Source organism: Pan troglodytes, chromosome 7 (genome assembly GCF_028858775.2).
Source record: "Pan troglodytes isolate AG18354 chromosome 7, NHGRI_mPanTro3-v2.0_pri, whole genome shotgun sequence".
Classification (NCBI taxonomy): Eukaryota; Metazoa; Chordata; class Mammalia; order Primates; family Hominidae; genus Pan; species Pan troglodytes.
In genome coordinates, this window is record NC_072405.2 from 123,350,030 (window position 1) to 123,372,741 (window position 22,712).

The 22,712-nt window shown below is 34.4% G+C and overlaps 1 protein-coding gene across 8 annotated transcripts in view; it reads right to left on the bottom strand.

Moving 5' to 3' along the window:
• CSMD3 (CUB and Sushi multiple domains 3) overlaps positions 1-22,712 on the bottom strand; it is a 1,209,558-nt gene that overhangs the window by 863,160 nt on the left and 323,686 nt on the right. For all 8 annotated transcript variants that reach the window (XM_054656949.2, XM_016959787.4, XM_016959790.4 and 5 more), the window contains one exon: positions 11,312-11,519. In XM_054656949.2, the coding sequence (XP_054512924.1) occupies positions 11,312-11,519 (208 nt within the window). The remainder of the gene's footprint in view (positions 1-11,311; positions 11,520-22,712) is intronic.

A 22,712-nucleotide genomic window follows, 5' to 3' on the forward strand; every position in this document is an offset into this window, starting at 1 on the left:
AAAACAACAAAGCTGGAGGCATCATGCTACCTGACTTCAAACTATACTACGAGGCTACAGTAACCAAAACAGCATGGTACTGGTAACAAAACAGAGATATAGATCAATGGAACAGAACAGAGCCCTCAGAAATAATGCCACATATCTACAACTATCTGATCTTTGACAAAGCTGACAAAAACAAGAAATGGGGAAAGGATTCCCTATTTAATAAATGGTGCTGGGAAAACTGGCTAGCCATATGTAGAAAGCTGAAACTGGATCCCTTCCTTACACCTTATACAAAAATTAATTCAAGATGGATTAAAGACTTAAATGTTAGACCTACAACCATAAAAACCCTAGAAGAAAACCTAGGCAATACCATTCAGGACATAGGCATGTGCAGGGACTTCATGTCTAAAACACCAAAAGCAATGGCAACAAAAGCCAAAATTGACAAATGGGATCTAATTAAACTAAAGAGCTTCTGCACAGCAAATAAAAACTACCATCAGAGTGAACAGGCAACCTACAAAATGGGAGAAAGTTTTCACAACCTACTCATCTGACAAAGGGCTAATATCCAGAATCTACAATGAACTCAAACAAATTTACAAGAAAAAAACAAACAACCCCATCAAAAAGTGGGCGAAGGACATGAACAGACATTTCTCAAAAGAAGACATTTGTGCAGCCAAAACACACATGAAAAAATGCTCACCATCACTGGCCATCAGAGAAATGCAAATCAAAACCACAATGAGATACCATCTCACACCAGTTAGTATGGCAATCATTAAAAAGTCAGGAAACAACAGGTTCTGGAGAGGATGTGGAGAAATAGGAACACTTTTACACTGTTGGTGGGACTGTAAACTAGTTCAACCATTGTGGAAGTCAGTGTGGCGATTTCTCAGGGATCTAGAACTAGAAATACCATTTGACCCAGCCATCCCATTACTGGGTATATACCCAAAGGACTATAAATCATGCTGCTATAAAGACACATGCACACGTATGTTTATTGCGGCACTATTCACAATAGCAAAGACTTGGAACCAACCCAAATGTGCAACAATGATAGAGTGGATTAAGAAAATGTGGCACATATACACCATGGAATACTATGCAGCCATAAAAAATGATGAGTTCATGTCCTTTGTAGGGACATGGATGAAATTGGAAATCATCATTCTCAGTAAACTATCCCAAGGACAAAAAATGAAACACTGCATGTTCTCACTCATAGGTGGGAATTGAACAACGAGAACACATGGACACAAGAACGGGAACATCACACTCTGGGGACTGCTGTGGGGTGGGGGGAGGGGGGAGGGATAGCATTAGGAGATATACCTAATGCTAAATGACTAGTTAATGGGTGCAGCACACCAGCATGGCACATGTATACATATGTAACTAACCTGCACATTGTGCACATGTACCCTAAAACTTAAAGTATAATAATAATAAAATAAAATAAAGAAAGATGTATACAAACAATTCCTCCAGCAAACTGGGATTAAGGATTACATTCTACTCCAGCAAAGAATACACCTGAATATTGAACATTAAACACATATTTTTCTTCAAACTTTCTGAGTCATGACTCTGTCAGAGAATTTCTCTTTTTTTCGTGTTCTTTCTTTTTTTTCTTTTGGAGATAGGGTCTTGCTATGTAGCCCAGGCTGGAGTACCATGGCAGTGAACCATGGACTAAAGCAATCTTCACTGAAGGAATTCCCTGATGTACTACTTTGCTTTTCAACTTCCTCCACTCTCCTTTTTCAATACATAATTTTCATTCAGCATCACTCTTGGTTTTCCTCTTTTCTTTTGTATTATTTGCAGATAATGTTATTCCTGGAACAATGGAAGAATCTCACTACTAGCCAATCTGTTATATGCCAAAGGGTGTCATTTTTAGCCAATCACTTAAAAAAGGCAATTGTTCTTCAAGAGGAATTCTAAGGTAGCTATTTTTTTCTATTTTCCACAAAATAATTTAAATACAAGTCATAGTACTAATTTAGAACATAAATCATATTATCTAAGTCATAGAGTTAACAATACATTGAATAATGACACGTCATCTTCTATATAGAAGAATAAATATATAATTATCTTGTTAAATACATGGAAGAAAAACCCTGAAATTTTTTATTGCAAGAGGGATATTAATTTTTTAAATATCCATTATTTTGAAATATAGAAGATGCTGAATCTCATTAAAATCATCTGGTTTTATGGACTATAGTGCAAATAAGGCAAGTATAGTGCAAGTCTTCACTTGTCTTCCTTTATCACTTGTGTCACTTGCCTTTCTTTATCATGCCCTTTGTTATTGGACTTTGCAGCTCCTCCCAAGAGTCTGTCTGCTTTCTCCAGAACTGAAAATTCCATATCATCTTATAAGGTCTGATATCCTACTGTTCTATGCTTAATCTGGAAAACAAACAAAGCGAAAAATAAAATAAAATAAAAAAGAAAGCACCTGCCTTTTGACTAACCATGATGACTGTTGGTTGACTAACCATTATCCCGTTTTGTAGAATAATGTAGGGAGGTATGTTGAACAGAAAATGAGTGTTCAGAAAAAAAAAGTTAAAGTCATTGTAGCAGAGAAAGTCATTGTAGAAGGGACCAGTGAGTTTAAAAGGAAGTTTTAATGTTTCGCTTTTATGCTTTTTTTGTATGAAAATGATCCTATATGAATTGGCTACTTATTTTTAAATCCATGCCATCAAAGGATTTTGGGGCTAAAATATTTGCCTGTAAGCATTTACTAGATAAGAGAAATTAGTCAAGTTAGGCATAGGCTAGTTTCATGAAAAATATGCTAATGGAGGGGAGTTGCAGAGGTGACTTTCAAAAGTAATGCCTAAATCAAGAAATTATATTTTGATGATTTGAATTATTAAAAGTATTCAGAAAATTGTCTTATTAAGATGAAAAAATTTGAAATATTTGTTTATTTAAAAATGTAAGCTATTTGCATATTAGAAACAAATATACCAGTATAAGGTAACTTCTCAATTATTAAAACTTTACATTCTCTAATATTTTAGAAAATTGTAGGTTCTCTGTTACAATTTGTTTCTTTCTACACAAACTGACAAGAATAAATTGTTTATACAGACTTATGAATAAAATTTATGGATAACATTAATGTGCTTAGAAGAGGCAAACTGCTTTGGAAGCCCCTTTCTTCCCCATCCACACTGTGCTTTGCCAACATCTTCAATCTCCTCCTCCATTGTCCTAATATTCCATGGCCCAGCAATGCTGTTGCCTGTCTTGTTATGCTTACATATAAGTTATCAAGCCTGCTGTAGAAAAATTATGCAAGCTTATAATTGTTTCTCTTACAAACATATGTTGTGAAATCTCAACCCTATTCAAAATACTGCCCAGCAATCCTTTGATTCCCACCCCCTTTTTCTCACATTCTCCAGAGAAGGTATTTCAAATAAATCTCACTCTGCTAAAATATCCTAACCTACCACCTCTCCTCACTTTCAGGACATGATTTTGCCTCTTTCTTAAGAAAGAAATTAGAAACTATTAGAAAAAAATATATATATAGTTCAATTTCTGGTCACTGCACTTATAAACTTAAATGAGATATATCTATCTTTTTATACTTTGCTCTTATCAAAATGAAAAAGGTGTTTCCTCTTGGCTAGGACTAAGTAATAGGTTAACAAATTACAGAAAAAAAATATGCCAAGCATTAGAAATTATGATTAAATTAAAAAATAGGTGAAAGGAGTAAGCAAGAGGAACTTTGGAGTTTAGTGTCAAAGTTGTAGTGGCTCTGAGCAATGCTCATGGAAGTATTTATTAAAGTAGAGCAAAGGTAAGACTGGTCTGATAGAATGAATTAGGAGGTATTCCCTCCTCTTCTATTTTTCAGAATAGTTTGAATAGTATTAGCATTAGTTCTCCTTTAAATGTTTGGTAGAATTCTGCACTGAAGCCATTGACTCCCAGGCTTTTCTTTACTGGAAAACTTTTTATTATATCTTTGATCTCATTACTTGTTATTGGTCTGTTCGGGCTTTGGATTTCTTTATGGCTCAGTCTTGGTAGGTTGTATGTGTCTAGTAATTTAACAGTTTCTTCTAGATTTTCCAATTTATTGGCATATAGTTAATCACAGCAGCCACTGATGATTTTTTGAGTTTCTGCTGTATCAATTATAATGTTTTCTTTTTCATCTCTGATTTTACTTATGTGTATCTGCTCTCCATCTCTCTCTCTTTTACTTTAGTCTGGTTAAAACTTTGCCAATTTTGTTTAATCTTTTCAAAAAAACAACTTTTTGTTTTACTATCTTTTATATTGTTCTCTTTATTTCTATTTCATTTATTTCTGCTCTTATCTTTATTATTGCTTTTCTACTAATTTTGAGTTTGGTTTGCTCTTGCTTTCATAGTTCTTTAAGATGCATCATGGGTGTTTTATTTGAAGTTTTTCTTTTTTGATGTAGGCACTTGTAGCTATAAACTTTCCTCTTAGTACTGCTTTTTCTGTATCACATAGGTTTTGTATACCCATATATGTGGTATCTATACCTTATTTGTGGTATCTATTTTTGGCAATAAAGCTCATACACTGTGATATTCAATCACCCATTCCCCTGACTCTAGTCTTTGATAAACAGTCTTTGCCCTTTTATTCCCATATGTAGAGCTTCGAAATCAATTAAATTCCTTACAACCTCTGACATAAAGCAGTCTCCTAAATGGCCTTTTAATCTTCACTTTCTTCATCTGTCTCACTTTTTAGTTACTGTATTTTTTTCCTCCTGTCTTTCACAGGCAGATGATCAAAGGAAAGTTTACTTTCTACTACTGTATCTATCTGTGCCAGTATAGACATAAACATAAACACACACATATTTCTATAATATGTAAAATACTAGTGAGTATTCATTATACACATTTTTCCTAGAGGGATTGCATCAATAAAAACCATGTATCAGAGATTGCTAGTTATCCTCTAACACCTTTTCTCCTTTTCTTTCCTAAAAATGGGATTTTAGCTGGGCAATAACTAGCTAGAATAAGGATTGCATTCCCCTGAGTCCCTAACAGCCAAATAGCCATGTAATTAGATTTTGGCCAATGGGATATAAGCAGAAATAGGAGAAAATGAAATAGAAAATGTAGGTCAGCAACTAAAACTTTAAGAGGTAGCTGATGACTGTCATTTGGGTTTTCCTTTTCCTTGTTCTTCTTCCTACCGTTTGGAGTGTAACTTAATGGCTCAACTTGAACAAGATATGATCTTGGGAATGAAAGTAACCTACAAGTAGAACAGTCAAATAAATGGATCCTGAGTGTTTGATACTAGGTGGTGGTGGTGCGGTTCCCATAAATGCCTACCTCCAGAAAACTGCATTAAAAACAAACGAACGAACAAAAACAAAACACGAACAACTTGTGTCTTGTTTTAGCCTCTTGGTTTTTGTTTGCATTTTGCTTATATTTTCTTTTATTCATAGTTGAACCTAATCCAAACTAATTTATGTAACTTCAGTCAAATCAAGTACAACCATTGGAAAAAACATGTAAAAGCAGATTATCAATGTTGTCAAATTATATGTGGAACAAAAATTATTTATACATTTCACAAATGTATGGAAAATAAGTATAGTGTGAAATGTTCAGGGCTAGGCATTCTGTTTATTTTGAGATCCAAGTTCTCATTAAGATCCTGTTATTTGAGCAAAGATATGTGTACAGATAGAAACAAAGCAAGAGAGAAAGTAATCTGGAAGGAGAAAAATCACAAAATCTTTAGATTGTTGAAGTCACAGGAAATTATGCATTCCAAAGTAGGGTGAACAGAAACAAAAGATGAGAAAAAAGCTGGGTAGATGCCATCAAATACAGAATGGATGATGGAAGAAAAAAGAAAAGAAAAAGTCTGAAAGGATATAGTCAGTGATTAATAGAAAAAGATACAAGAAAGAAAAGACATCCCAGTGACTAAGAATGAAGGATGTTCTGGAAAAGAGGTAATAATCAACAAAGTCAAATGTTGCAGATAAATCAAGTGAGATAAGTATTAAATTAGGAACTAAGAGGTTATTGTTCATTTTGTAAAAGACAGTTCCAGAGAAATGATGGGTAAGCTAGTTTAATAGTAATCGATTAGGGAGCAAAAATTGATGGTATAAAAGAGAATTAAGAAAATTGGGGCATGACACTCCTGAGTAGTTGAGAAGGAACAGTGCACAAATGGAGGAACTACCTTTAGATGGGAGTCAGCCTTCACTGGAAATTTGTATTGACTAAATTTGTTAGTTTAAATCTAAATGTTTAGTATCATTTTAACCAACTAATAAAAATAAATAATTGTGCAAAACGATTTAAATAAAACAAAATGTATTACATACCTTATTGCATTCTTAATTTGAATAACATTACATAGATTTTCTGTTATATAACCTGCATGCCATGTTTTCACTAATATTCTGATCTTGATAACCATATTGTTCCCTTGACTTCAGCCAGTATTTCATTTTTAATGACTTAAAAATTCTTATTCTTACTTCAAACTATATATCATAATTAAGTCAAACATCCAATGGGACATATTCTTTTTGGAATAGTGCTTATCGGCAACCTACATCTTACCAATTGAAATCATTATTTACCTTCTGGGCCCAATGTATTAAAATGTCTTTCTGACCTTTCTATTATTATTTACATATTTTCCATAATCTAATCTGAAGAAATTACTATTACTCTCTTTGATATTCAATCACTCATTCCCTAACTTTAGTCTTTGAAAATCAGCCTTTAACCTTTTATTTCCATATGCAGACCTTCCAAATTAATGAAATTTCATTCAGCCTCTGGCATAGAGCAGCCCCCTAAATGGTCTTTTAATCTTCACTTTCTTCTTCTGTCTCACCCTTTAGTTACTGTAACTTTTTCCTCCTTCCTTTCACAGACAGATTTTCAAAGGGAAGATTTCTTTGACTATCTCTACTCCTTCACTTTGCTTAAATGATTCTCCCCACTCTTTATCATTAATTTTTCAATGTCTGGTAAGTGATCACCATCACAGTATTAACTCTGCCAATAAACAAGCAAAACCACAAAATAAATAAAAATTCTTCTCACGCTACTAATCTATTTATCACTAGGTCTTATTTATTCTATCAAATCATGTATTTGTATCAATTAATTTACTATAGTTTACAATAATCTATTGTATATTTCAAAGTAGCTAGAAGAGAATAATGTAGATGATTCTAGCATACAGAAAAGACAAATATTTAAGGTGATGGTTATCCCAAGGACACTGATCTGATTGTTACCAATTATATAAATGTATTCAATTATCATATGTGGGCCAGGTGCGGTAGCTCATGCCTGTAATCCCAGCACTTTGGGAGGCCAAGGAGGGTAGATCACGAGGTCAGGAGATGGAGACCATCCTGGCTAACACAGTGAAACCCCGTCTCTACTAAAAATACAAAAAATTAGCCAGGTGTGGTGGCACGCCCCTGTAATTCCAGCTACTTGGGAGGCTGAGGCAGGAGAATCACTCAAACCCTGCAAGCAGAGGTTGCAGTGAGCTGAGATTGCACCACTGCACTCCAGCCTGGGTGACAGAGTGAGACTCCATCTCAAAAAAAAAAAATCACATATACCCCAAAACTACGTGCATCTATTATGTAAAATTCCCTGAACAATTTATTTATAATATCTGTTCTCCAATTCTCCCTTAAAACTATTCCAATCACACTGTCACTTGTAAAATTATTTTCATCAAAGTTAACAGTGACTTCCATGTTGCTAAATCCATTTATTAATTTAGGAACGTATTTTATAATAAGCTCCAAAAAAGGAGAAAAAAACTCTTCCCTTGCTCCTACTTTCTTTTTAACCTATTGTCCCAACACTCTTTCTTGCAAAATTCCCTGAACAACTTATTTATAGTAATTGCCAATAATATCTCTTCTCCAATTCTTTCTTCAAACCCCTCCAGTCAGCCTATCACCTACAAAATTACTTTCATCGGAGTTACCCAATGACCTCTATGTTATTACATCCAGTGATCAGTTTTGGAACTTATTTTATTAGCTTATCATTCACATTTGACAACTGGCCAATTCCATTTAATTTTTTCTTTTAGTTTCCAGGAAAATTTATAAAGTCAATCTTATATGTCTGTGGGATATGTATTAGCAGATTCAACCAATCACAGATCAAAAATATCTGAAAAAAAAAATCCATACAACAATAATACAACAAAATGATACATACAGTTTAAAAACTATGTACAAAGCATTTGCATTATATTAGGTATTGTACATAATCTGGAGATTATTTAAAGTATATGGAAGCATGTGTGTAGGCTGTATGCAAATATTACTACATTTATATAAGGAACTTCAGCATCCCAAGATTTTTGTATAAGCAGGGGTGGTCCTGGAACCAATTTCCTGAAGACCCTAAGGGATAACTGTACTGTATTGTTTTTCCTCCTATCTCATTTACTCTCACTCTCAATCTCCTTTACTGGTTCACCCTAATTTTGCTGACATTTTAGTGTTGGAGTGTCCCACAACTCAGGTATTAGTTTCTTTTTCCTTTTTTAAAATTTAATAATCACTTCAACTGGTAGAAACAGGAATAATTACTTCCACTTTGAGATTTCCAAATTTAGAAGTTCAGCCCACACCTTTGACTTGAAACTAAGATTTGTATATCCAACTGTCCCCTTGAAATCTTCAACTACAGATTTATTAGGCATCTCAAACTTCACACATCCAAATTCAAGCTCCACATCATCCCTCCAAAAATGTTTCATCAATAGCCTTCCCAATATTAGTTAACTTAAATTGTATTTGCTCAGTTCTTCAGGTCAAATAATCTGGGATCTGTATTAGCAAGGTTATTAGAGATATTCTTTATAGCTATTCTTTTCTTTCTCCAACTTCACATTTCAAGAAATTCTATCATTTATCTTGAAAACCCAATAATTTAGCCTCACCTCCACTGCTATTTTCTTATTTCATAATTATAAACTCTCACTTACATACCACAAATAATGTCTGTTCTTTTAGCTTTCCCTCCTATAGTTTATTCTCCACACGGTAGCCACAGTGACTTTTTAAGTAATAAGGTCAATTATGTCATTACTGTGCTCAAGCCCCTCAAGTGAATTCACATTTCATCTAAAGTAAAAGACAGATGAATCTTGAGCCAGGCTCTATTAATTATCTTTCTTTCCCTCCTACTGCCTTCACCCATGGTCATTCTTTTCTAGCCACGCTGGCTTCTTAGGTGTTTCTACAACACAATAAGGCCCACTCTGCTTTAAGTATTTTGCTCTAGATGTCATTTTTGCCTGAAGGCTCATCCAGTTGACTAACTTTCTTATATTCATCAGGACTTTGCTCAAATATCAACTTTACAATTAAGTAAGCTACACACTCATCACAACATTCTTGCTCTCTTGACCTCTCTTACTCTTCCACATCTTTTCTTTCTTATCACTCTCTAGACAGAGTGTGGGGGTACCTTATTTATGTTGATTACTGCTTGTGCTCTAGATTCAGCTTTGGCTCCTTGTTGATGGATGATAATGGGTAAGTCATGTCACCTCCCTAGATCTCAGGTTCTCACCTATAACATCCAAGGTTTCTCTTAATTCTGATATTATGGCATTGTCAGCTTAGACGCTATGACAGAAACAAAGAAGTAAAACGTTCACTAAATACAGTACTTTGTAAATAACTATTTACAAAGCCTTGGATGGAGAGTTGGATTAGATGCTCTTTAAAATTATTTCCAAACTTAATTTTGATTTTTACTAGAATTCCATTTGTTTAATGTTTATTCAACAAATACTTGTTGAGGTGCCTGCTACATAACAGCATTGTTCTAAGTGCTTCTGTGTCTAAAGCACCAAAGAGGCCTGCTCTTTCTTCCCTTGTCTGCATGAAAGTATTTCATAAGACTTCCTTCTCTTACCTCTTCAAATGACTCCCTCGGTTTTCTTTACTGTATCATCCTTCTAAGTCCAGGACTTATATGTTGTTAAGTCTCAGATTCAGTCCTAGTCCTCCTTTGTTTTCTCATTTTATCCTCTTTCTATATATCCAATTATATTGTTGCCTATTGTTTCACTTACCATCAATATTAACTAAATACCAGTGTTGTGCTTCTACTCTAAATTATTGAATCATATAAGAAATATAGTTGTCTAGTAGATGGCTTTAATTGCACATCTTGAAGAATATTCCAATTAAATATATTCAAAACAAATCTCAATATTTACAGGGTTCTCATTCCAAACTTAACCTTTCCTCAACAATTTCCAACTCAGTGAATATTACTACTGCCTTCACCATTTGTTCAGATCAGAAAACTAGGTTTTATTTCAATACTGCCTTCTTTATCATCCCCCAGTCCATTACAAAGTCCTTTTGATTATACATCATCAGTATCTCTCAACTCAGTCTACTTCCTTACCTCATTAATATGACTCTAATTCCAGCTACCGTGATCTTTTCTTGGAATACTGCAATCATCTCTTAAGTGATCTTCCTACAGCGAATCGAGTCCCTCTTCAAATCAATCTCTTCATTTCAGTAAGAATAATCATTTGGATATTCAAACATCTTCAAGTAATTGTTTTGGATAAATTCCCATGGTTCTTAGCAAATCTTCACATGGCTTAAAAGATCCTCTCTAGTCTAGTGTTTACCTATCTCTTTCCTTTATCAGTGTCATCTTATTCATTCTTTCACTCAGTTACTGAATCATAATCTACTCAATGATATAATTAGATACAAATTTTTAAAATAGCATAAAGAAGCATTTTACTTTAAAAATATTATGTCTTAAAAGCATGTTCTGAATACTTTGCAGGTTTCATTAGACCATACCTTGAGTTTCTAAAGAAACAAACCATATTCCCCCAGATGATGGTGTTTAATTTTTGCTTTCAGATAACAAGGTATATAACAAGTCTGCTTAAACAAAGGAAAATTACTTCCAAGACTATTCAATTAATTTGAGAGAAACCATCAAGTTTGGACTGGCGTGCTAAAAAACACAACTGTAGATTACAATAGGAATAACTTTTATTTGTTCATACAAGTTTTGAATTTCATCTATTTTTTATGTAAATAGCTCGATCTTCAAAAATATCCTTCAGCTCTGACAACCTCTTCACATAACTTTCCTGTAAGATCTTTTAAATATCCAAACCTGTAAAAGTCCACATTCAGTTGTTCTTTGTTCCTTAGTTTGCTTCAACAACATCAATGCAAGGTTAATAGAAGCTATTTACTTACCATATGGTAGGTGGCTCAGAACCTTCTATTTCTAAGTAATCATATTTCTCTTCCATTTGAAAATCAGTAAATATGAGTGAAATTGTGTCCCCAGGCTCTGCTACAATGGTCCAAGTGCAATCAGCATTGTTATGGTACTCATTAGGAAAACTAGGGCTGGATATGATGCCACTGGATCCTCTCATTGTTCCTCCACAAGCATCTTCAGCTGTTAAAAATGACAAAATATTCAGTTGTCAGTTATTGAGATAAATGCAATTGTTCAGTTGTAAGTAAAGCAAGTCAATATGTTTGGATAAAAATAACAGTTCAAATGTGATACCAAGTGCATAATATACTAATAGAGATTAAATAAAATGCGAATTTTATGAAAAAATGTATAAGCACATATACAAGTATAAAGTATATCTTAACAATTTTATAACAATTGGTTGAAATAGCAATAAAAGTAAGCAAAAAATCTACACTCCAAAATTAGACATTAGGAAAATAGAATCAAGATTTTATTTTCATGTTTAAGTGACAAAGTGAGTTAAACAAAGGAAACATGTATCTTAAAGTCTGTGATGGGAAATCTTTGATCACTTTCTTTGTTGATGGAAGAGCTTTTTGGTTTTTCAATGCAAGTATGTACAACACAAAGACATAATTTAAGAGACAATATAATATAGTTCATGTCAATGGTATGTTTCAGAAGTTATTGAAAAACGTTTGTAGAAATACAACTCAAATAAAAATATATCACATATCCAGGATATTTCGTTTACAGAGAAATAATAGGGTAACTAATATACCTTTAGAAATATATTCATATGAAATCAAACAATGTATCTTTTACTAAATAGTCATATAATGTACATAAATACAACACCATAAATAACTTTTTGACTAACCTTACATTTGGAACTGTGATTCTGAGTTTCCAAATTGGGGCCATAGATTCTCCACTAGTCTACTTTTGGCTGATGGTAGGAACTAGCAGTGTGGTTATATGAGTAGCTGTGTTTGGTATGCAAACATAAGAAAAAGCTCCTGTTTCATAAAGGAATTGAAGCTGGGGCATTTGCCTTACTATAACATTGTTTAGGCCAGTCAAGCTAATAAGTTACAAGTTCACTTGTGAAATAAATTGTCTTATTACTTATGTTATTGCCTTGGCCGACTCAGGGAATTCCTTCAAGTTTTTGAGGAAAACTCTGGCTCTATAATGACCAATTATTATTTGATGTGACCGATAGCTCCAGAACCTAAACAAATAGAGATGGACAATATCTTTGTATTCAATTCCATGATGGGTAGAACGTAAAAAAAATTGCTTTGTTATTAGAGACAACTTTATTACTGTATTATATGCATCAAATGGTATTAGCTTTTTTCTTTCTTACTCTTTATCCATTTACCTCCATAATCTATAAATCAAAAATGTAAGTATGTTCTTCTTAAAAGATATTTAACTTTTATCACACACTAAATATATTTTTTAAAAATTTTATTGTGTGCTCTTTCTCTCTTAAGTTTGTTAGATAATTGAAATGAACTAGTTGTCTTGTCTAGACCATGTGGCATACTACTACAAATATTTTTACCAATGCCTTCAAGACCTAAATCTTCTAGTAAGTCTGTCCTGCCGTCTCTACCCTCAACCATAAATCACTTCTATTCTTTCCCTTCTCAAGTACCAAGACCAACATTGAATACTGCTTTGATAATAAATTATTTCACTAGCATATATTCACAGTTTAACTGGCCCACAATCTATTTAAACCAGCTCACTGAGCTTTTTATTTTCCTTCCTCTGGATAAAATCTGAAGGAGACACATAACATTCTGGATCACACTCAGATTAAAGAAAAAAATCCCACAGTTTAGAGATTATAGTTCAAGTGTTCTCATCTCAAAAATAAAAAGTATATGAAGTAAGGCATACGTTAATTAGCTCAATGTAGCCATTCCACAATGAATACATATTTCAAAACATCATTTGTACATTATAAATATATATCACTTTTGTCTGTTTAAAAATAAGTGATTTAACTTAAAAAATCACAATCCATCAATTAATATATCCAGTCCTGGGTAACCAAAAAGAAATTAACTTCATTTTGATTAAGCTTCTTTGCTCCCTATACCTTGGACTTGTGGTAGATGGAGCAGAGGTGGGGCAGAGGTGAGATGGAGAAGTCGGTCTCCTTCCTTGTTTCCCTGCTAGTATTTCTGTTCATCCTCCCCTTTCTCACTGAGATCTCTATGAGACTCCTGGGGTTACAAGTAGGAAGGATCAGAGGATCTGAATCTTCTCATTTTCCTAACACTAATTTGGCACTGGTTTCTAAGGGCTTTGACAGACAATTAAAGAAAGATGATTCTTTCACTCATAGGCCCTTTCATGGACTCCACAGAGGTGTCCCCATCAGTTCCATTACTGTGGGTGACTGTGTCTCTCCAGCTGGTTGCTTACATTTCTGTCTCATGCTATGGGTATAGAACAGTACAGTTTCATCTTCTTTCCAAATGTCTCCTCACCTTTTGAGATTGGCCTCTTGGACAGCATGTAAGACCATGCCAAGCCAGAACTCCCTCACAAAAATCCTGCATTTAGTCAAATGAAAACACACCCATTTATTCACCCTCTGTGGAAATGCAGTTTCTTTCAAAATGCAGTCCTTTGGGTTCGCAATAGACATTTAAATACTTTATCCATCATTTTAATAATAATAATATATTATATTCCGTAAGCTCCAAGGCATAGAAATCAATTTCTCTACACGATCTCTTTGAATTTCCTCAACCTAGACTCACAATGCTGATAAATAACTCTACACTCCTGACACATGGAAGAGAGAACAACCCAGAAAACAACTCACTTCAAGGAAATCTTGATTTTACAGCAAAGTAATTTCAGTTCAAATGTATGACTAATTTTCACTTGAAAACAAAGATAGGGACTCAGTTCCTCCAACATTCAAACCAATGTTCATGTCGACTCTTGTACCGAGTTCTATGCTCAACACTTCTGTTTAATTTGTTTGTTATGACAGAGACTATCATAGAATCAGTATCTGACAAAATGGTGAAATAGGTAAACTTTTCTTCAGTAAATGTTAGATTAAAAAAAATTTTGGTTTGGTGTCCCTACTTGAATGCTGAATTCAAGGCAATATTTAAAAAAACAACAACAACATATTTTCTGTAATTATGAATTCATAGCAGGACATACTACCTAAGTCAATTTAAAAAGAACTTATAGTGGATTTGGGACAAGTAAAAGGCAGCATTAGAACAAACCATGAAACTCTTGAATCCAGTGCTGTGCTCTTTCTGCTAAATACCATGGCTTGGTCTCTGTTCAAAATGAGTTGGTACATATCCTGTAAATGACAGGATAGAGGCTTCTATTCTTTCATCATTACTCTGTCACAGCCTCCAGGCTTGCTTGATTAATAAATGATGTCTACAGCATTTTCTATCCAACAATTCACAGAAAGTGGGGGGTTCACAGAAGGTTGTTCCATAGAACCATCTCCTTAGAGGCTCAAGATGCACATAGGATCATATTGGTTATTTGTATAAACTTCTTGTGAAACAAAATTTATTCATTTTGTCATCTGTCCAAAAAGTATTCATTGAGATCTTCCAAGTGCCAGGAGGAAACCATGTAATCTCTCTGACTATAATGACTATAAAACATTTTCATGATCCCTGTTCTCATGGAGTATTCTATTAGTGAGTCAGGCTCTAAGCAAATGACAAAGTGAATACATAAAATTACATTTCTGTCAGGTCCTATGAAGAAGGAACATTTAGTACTAATGCTGTATGTTTGGGACCTTGAACTAGTTATCGAATTAAGGAACAAGGATTTCCTGAGGAAGTGATGCTGGACCAGAAACACAAAGCAAAATAGTAAGCAGTAACTACATGAAAAGCAGAGGGAAGGGTGTTCCTGCAGCTTCACTGACACTTTTACCAAGGTAATGGGCCTGTGTGCTACAGTAAAAAGGGCGAGGGGCTATTTGGTACCAAATCCAATTGGAAGGGCAACTAAGGGTCAGACCTTGCAGGACATTTCTGACAAAGGTATGGAATTTATTCATAGTAATAGAACATTAAAGTGTTTTTAGTGGGGATGTGACATAATTGTATTTAGGTTTTCAAAAGATCATTTAGTTGCTCTATGGAGGGATAAGAGAGGAAGGCCATAGCTGATGAAGATTAAGAGGCTGAATCAAGAGTCCACGCAAATTCTTGCACACTTCATTGCTGCCTAAAGATAAAACATCTCGTTTTGACTATATTATTTTATTTTTATCTCATTATCTTCAAAAGATTAGTTTGGTCTTTCTAGACACGTCAGAAGAAATACCATGATGACAAAATAAATCAGAACATCCATCTTAGGCCAAGACTTAAGAATAATATATTTTCACCTAAATAGTAAAGCAATACCATTAAATACCTTAGACTTCCCTTGAGGTTAACTAGAAGTTGTGATGGCTTCCGAATGTGGTTGCTTAACATACAGATAATACAGTGAGTAATAAAAACAATGGTGGATTCTCTACTCTTGTTCTAGGAAAAGTATAAAGTTTGTAAGATTTAAAGTCATTTAATTTTTTATATATGTATATGTATACACATTTACATAGCCCAGATGTTAGCAAATTGCATGTTAAGAAGTTTGCAAAGTCAATCTGTTGTAAAACATGAAGAGAATCACAAATTCAGCTAATGGGATCAAAAAAGACAATGTGGAATTTTAAGAATGAGGACTAAAACTATTAACCCTTTTGGAATTTGGATTTATTCCAATTTTCAGGAGCAATACTATCAATTCCCTCGTAAGTTCTTAGTGTATTTAAATCTATTAATTAAAAACTATGGCTGTTAAAAATGTTAGTAAACATCATTTTAATTGTTTAAAATATTATAATATAAATCTATCATCAAATAACACCATTTATTATACTTTAAAATAACTGAATTTACGTAAACTTCATAAATAATGCTTTTTTATCTCTTACCTATAGAGCAGGGAGAAACATAACAAAATAAAATACAGATTAGTTGTATTAAAGTGAAAAGGTTTTTAAAAATAGTTCACTATGATTTCACAAATGTACTTTTTCCTAAAATTAAATTTTTATTTACTTTTAATCTCTGTGACAGTTATTTAGATATTGTAAATGTATGACCTTGTTTTGGCTTTGGGTATGAGACCACACCATTTCATTGAACATAATATAAATTGGAACTTCTCCAAACATGGCTGTTAATAAAAAAAAAAAACACAGCTTCATAAAACACCCAAATGGTTTTCTGTAACACATCTTTTCCAATACTGATCTCATACTATGCTCTACCTTGCTATTAGTTTCTGCTGAAATAGCTTAGTGTTGGGGGTGGGGTGCAGGAAATAGGCTTGTTTATCATCAAAGAGAAATGAACTGTAAATTGTAGGAGAGAAGTACACTTGGTCGATTCCAGATGCTAAGCATTCAATTCAATTTCAAATTTTATCATGGGACATTTTTTCTACAATTCTCCTTTGCTAAATCTATAATTTCCAACAGCACTCAAGTGAAACTGACATCTATGTGAGGCTTTTTATTTCGTCCCAAGACAGGCATCACTGTTGTGTGCCTAATTAGGCAAACTATTTAAATATTACACTGTCATTAATTAGCCATCATATTACATATATGGAGCAGTAGTTAATTTTGTGTAACTGCCTCTACTTACATTTAATAGTTCAACTCTTTGCATTCTTGTGTTTAAAGAGAAACCCCTTTCTCATGGAGAAGAAAATTGAGCAACTGGGTAAATAACTGGTAAATAACACTTCAGATTGATAATTTTGTTTTATGTTTGTCACGGTACAACAAATAATACCTTCCCAGCTTATGAAGAAAACAAAAGTGTATTTTCAATGATTCTGAAGGAAATTAAAGATTCTCATATTTTTATTTTTCAGTCAAGCTACCTCAGTTCCTTTCATATTAAAACAGATGAAATTAAAATGAAAAACATGTATAACAGATTAAAGAAAAATATTCAATATTCACTGAGATAAACAACTCTGAGAAGTAAAAAGAGCAAAGTATAATGGCATTTTAGCTTTGAAGGTTTATTTTTGAGTGCACAAATATGCTTATTACAAATATCCTACATTAATTTCCATTTACCTTCCAAAGAGACATGTTGAGAAAATGAGAGACAGTTAATGCACTGAAGAAAGTAATTAATAAGTATGTGTTTTTAAACATACAGCTTAAAATACTTCTCAGAATCTCTAAATAAGACAAAAATATAAGCATTCATTCAATAAAACTTAAATTATTTAAAGATTTGGAGAAAGAAATATTTAAATTAAATCAAGTAATAAACATGAAAGAGCAAGAGAGAACAAATTTACATTATTGACTTAAAAATTAAAACTGAGAAAAATATATATAATAACTGTTTTAAAACATTAGACCAGGTCTATGAAGAACTGTGATCTAAGAGAGGAGAAAAACTAAGAAGGAGAGCCCTATTATCACTTGGCTTTCTCTAAGGAGATACATTCCGGACCATAGAATAAGGAGAGAGATTACAAGTAGAGCATAGTGTTTCTTTCAGCTCAGTACATAGAATTCAGGAAGCATGAGCAATGGAATGTTAGTCATAGGGCAAAGTTCTAGAGAGGAGGAAGCTCTGCAGAAGAAAAGGACTCAAAAGATTTACATTAGATTCTCTTCATTAGTGTTTGCTAAATACTAATAAATGCATGCAATTGGATGAAATTTCGTGAAGTCACATAAAGAGGAATGTGTAAGATGAATGGTTCCAACAAAGCACACAGGGCTGAGATTTGTTCAGGTACCACTAGCTAGAATATAGAGTCCACTTTGAATGGAGTATTCAGTAGAAATCTCAAAGGGGTGCACTTCAGTAGAGAGGGTAAACTATGCCTAGAGTTAAGGCCACTTAAAAATGCAATACTTAAAGCTTAAAAACAAATCTCAAAAGACACAAACTGAACCAAAAGTAACTTTAATACATACATACTAGAAGAAAGCTCAAGATTCCTTAAAGATAACTAAATCCAGACACTAAATATCTTAAAATTCACAATGTTCAACATACAGTTTAAAAAAAAGTACTAGCCATGTCAATAAAGATATGACTCATAACCAAGAGAAAAATCATTAGAAACAGACCAAAACATATGGAGATGATGGAATTAGAAAATAAGGACTTTATAGCAGATATAACTATATTCAACTACTTAAAACAAGGGTTAGCACACTATACCCCAGACTAAATCTGGCTTATAGACTTTTTTTTTGTTTTGCCTGTGATCTAGTAATGATCTTTACATTTTTAAAGGATTGTAAAAACAAACAAACCAAAATCAAAGACGAATACATGTTAGAGACTATATAACCACAGCAAAGCCTAAAATATTTACTATTTAGCCCTTTTCAGAAAAACTGAACTCAGTGACCACAGTGAGGAAAGAAAGGGAAGATATGAAAAGATGACCATATGAAACTTTAAGAGATACAAAATATATTACTAGAAATTAAAAAAAAATACTCAGTGGGCCTCATAGAAGAGTAGACAGTACAAAAGAAAACACAGTGGACTTAAACACATGGCAATAGAAACTATTCAGAATGCAGCTAAGAGAAAAGCAAGATTTCTTTTTAAAGAACAGATATCCCCTATAGGAAAACACCAAACAGTTGAATATGTGTTATTGAAGTTCCAAAAAGGTTGTGGAGCAGGGGCAAGCATGGAAAACTATGGAAAGATCAATGGTCAAAGGATTTACAAATTTGATGAAAATATAAAATCCATAGTTACAAAAGGCTTAGAGTTGTTTGCATCTTGATGTGGTAGAGACGACTAGCTGAGATCCGAAATTCATGTTCCACTTACATTTATGAGGTGTTGCTGGGAGGCAGCTGCCAGCCAGGACAAATATTTTAGTGCTTTTCACATCTAAGTGAGGCCATGTAGCTGAATTCTGATTAATAAGTTGTCAGTGAATTGAGATAGAATTGCAATCTTTGCTATCCACATTCTTTATTCTCTTTCTTTTTTTTCTGTTTTTGTAAAATAGTTTTATTGAGATATAACTCACATGTGTTCACCCATTGAAAGTGTACAATTCAGTGCCTTTCAGTATATTCAGAGTTGTATAACCATTACCACAATGAATTTTACAACATTTTCATCACCCCAAAATGAAATCTCACACCTTTTAATCGTCCCCTCCAATTCACCTATGCTCCCTTCCCCCTGGGCCTTAGACAACCATGAATCCACCACAGGCTCTATAGATTTGCCTATTCTGAACATCTCCAAACCTGCCAAAGCTATGCCATTAAAAGGCACTACAGCAAAAAGCATCATGCAAGTCGCATCACACTGGGGGCCTGGCACAGAAGTGGTGGTGGTGGCATCAGGCAGGGCCTGATCCACGGGGTCCAGGGTGACCATGTGGGTCATGCAAATGGCATTACACAATATGCCATGCCTGGCTAAGTTTTGTGTAGAAAAGGGGTTTCACCATATTGCCCAGGCTGGTCGTGAACTCCTGTTCTGCCTTGGCCTCCAAAAGTGCTGGGATTACAGGTGCAAGCCATCAGGCCCAGTCCCTTGAATACTGTTATGCAATTGTCCCCCAGTTTCCGCCAAGTATTGGTTCCAGGATCTATTATGATACTAAAATGTGAGTATGCTCATGTACTGTAGTTGACCCTGCAGAACCCATGGAAATGAAAAGTCAGCCCACCCTATACACAGGTTTCACATCCCATACTGTATTTTCCAACCATGTTTCATTGTGGATGTGGAACCCTCTGATAGGGAGGGCTGACTGTATTTATTGAAAAACAAAACAAAACAAGGGTTGTGTTAGTGGACCCATGCAGTTCAAACCCTTGTTGTTCATGGGTCAACTTTCTATCTGGATGGAGTCTGTGTTCTTGGGCAGCTTCAATGGCTATATGTTTATGATGGCAGAGTCTCTTTTCTACTTCAGTATTTAAAATGTCTGCCTCCCTCTCATTGTAAACTTCATAGGGGCAGGGCTTATGTCCCTTTTTGTTCATATTATATCTGTTACTTAAAACTACTATACCTACATATATAGTAGGGACTCCAAGTGAATTTATTGAATTAAACATGAAATGAACAAATAAATGAATATAAGTATTTAAATTGATCATCAATTTGGATTCTGATCTCTGAGAATCTACAGAATAGAATAAACAGAATTTCAAAGAATACATCACGGTTCAAAAACATAGGAATAGTATGTTAAATGGAGCAAAAAGTCAAAACAAAGTAAAACAATGGGGTGAGTTGCTAAATACATTTTAAGAACAAGATATGAGGCTGGGGGTGGTGGCTCACACCTGTAATCCCAGCACTTCGGGAGGCCAAGGCGGGTGGATCATGAGGTCAAGAGATTGAGACCATCCTGGACAACATGGTGAAACCCCATCTCTACTAAAAATATAAAAATTAGCTGGGCATGGTGGCAGGTGCCTGTAGTCCCAGCTACTCAGGAGGCTGATGCAGGAGAATTGCTTGAACCCGGGAGGTGGAGGTTGCAATGAATCAAGATTGCGCCACTGCATGCCAGCCTAGTGAAAGGATGAGACGCCATCTCAAAAAAAAAAAAAAAAAAAAGGTTATGTATGTTGCAGGTCAAAATAACATAATTGGAAAATTTCTACTTCTGTTCAGCAAGTGGAAATTGTTAATTAATTTCTATTCTCCATCCTTAATTTCAAGAAAGGGCAACATAACTATTCGCAGATTCCAGAACTGTGTATGTAGGACATTTTTTTAAAGTCATTGATAAAATGCCAAACTTAATGAGTGAATTTAGCAGTACAACTAAATAGAAGGAAATATACAAAAACATATCCGAGACAAAAAATTAGACTGACATTTTTAAAATACCATTTTTAATATAATAAAATTTCATATACCTAGGAATGAAGGTACTAAGACATGAAAAAGCTGGGTAAAGCTCTACTCAAAATATTTTAAAGCATTTTTGAGAGAAAATACAAAAGACCTATGTAAACAAATGAATATGCTGTCTCCCAAATTAATCTATGGCTTTAGAATAGTCACAATCAAAATACTGGCAAATGTGCATGTGTAAATTGACAAGCTGATTTTTTAATTTCCTGGAAATGCAAAGAGCTAAGTCTAACTCAAACAATCATAAAGAAGAATATACAGCTGAAAAACAACCAGATTTCAGACTTATTATACAGCTGCCATAATCAAAACAATGGATAATTAAAAACAAGTATAGAAGAGTTAACCAATGGAACATAATGAAGAGTTCAGATAAAGACTCACACATATTCATGACAACAGCAACGCTTGATTTATGACAACAGCAACACTGTAGAACGGTGAGGATAAAACATCTTTTCCAATTCTGGCCCTGAAAAATTAATGTCTTTCTCTCATTCAAAATACATTCATACCATTCCAATAGCTCTAAAAGTCTTAGCTAATTCTAGTATCAAGTCGGAAGTCTAAAGTCAAGAGTCCTATTTCGATATAATCTAAATCAGCCATGGATGAGACTCAAGGTATCATTTGTGCAGAGGCAAATTGCTCTCTGACTGTGAACCTCTGAAATCAAAAATGATATGTGCTTCTAAAATACAATGGTCAGACAGACATAAGATAGACATTCCCATTCCAATAGGGAGAAATAGGAAAGAAGAAAGGGGTTACAAGTAAGACTGAAATCTAACAAGGCAAACAATATTATGTCTTATAGCTCAAGAATAATATTCTTTGGCTCAATGTTTACCCTCCAGGGGCTGAGATTGGGTTCCTAAGGCTTCAAGCAGCCTTGCTCCCATGACAGTTCTGTGTTGTGGCCCTATCTTCAAATCGGCTCTGTGCCTGGAGCTCTCCAAAGCTGAAATCACATACCCAACAGTCTACTGGTCTGGATTCTCTGGGGTGGTCCTGCTCCCATGGCTCCACTGGACACTGACTTAGTGGAAACTCTTCATGGTGGCTTCACTTCCAGGGCAGTTTTCTTTCTGAGTTCCACAGCTTTCTTTACAGGGCATCCTTTGCAATCTAAATGAAGGCAGCCATGACCCCATAACTTTGCTAGACATAGCCCATGTCGTTCTAGGACCCACCAAAGCTACACCAGGAGTGGCTGAGAAGCACGGAAACAGAGTGCAGGCAGCAAGAGCTGAGTTTCCATAAGTATCCCCAGTCCCTTCTTTGAAATTGTTCTCCTCCCCAGGCTCTTGTAGCCTGGCCCTATGATGGGAATGGCAGCCCCGTGATCTCCAAATTGCCTTTGACATCATTCTTCCACTTTCTCAATGAATAGCACCAGGTTGATCCATATTAA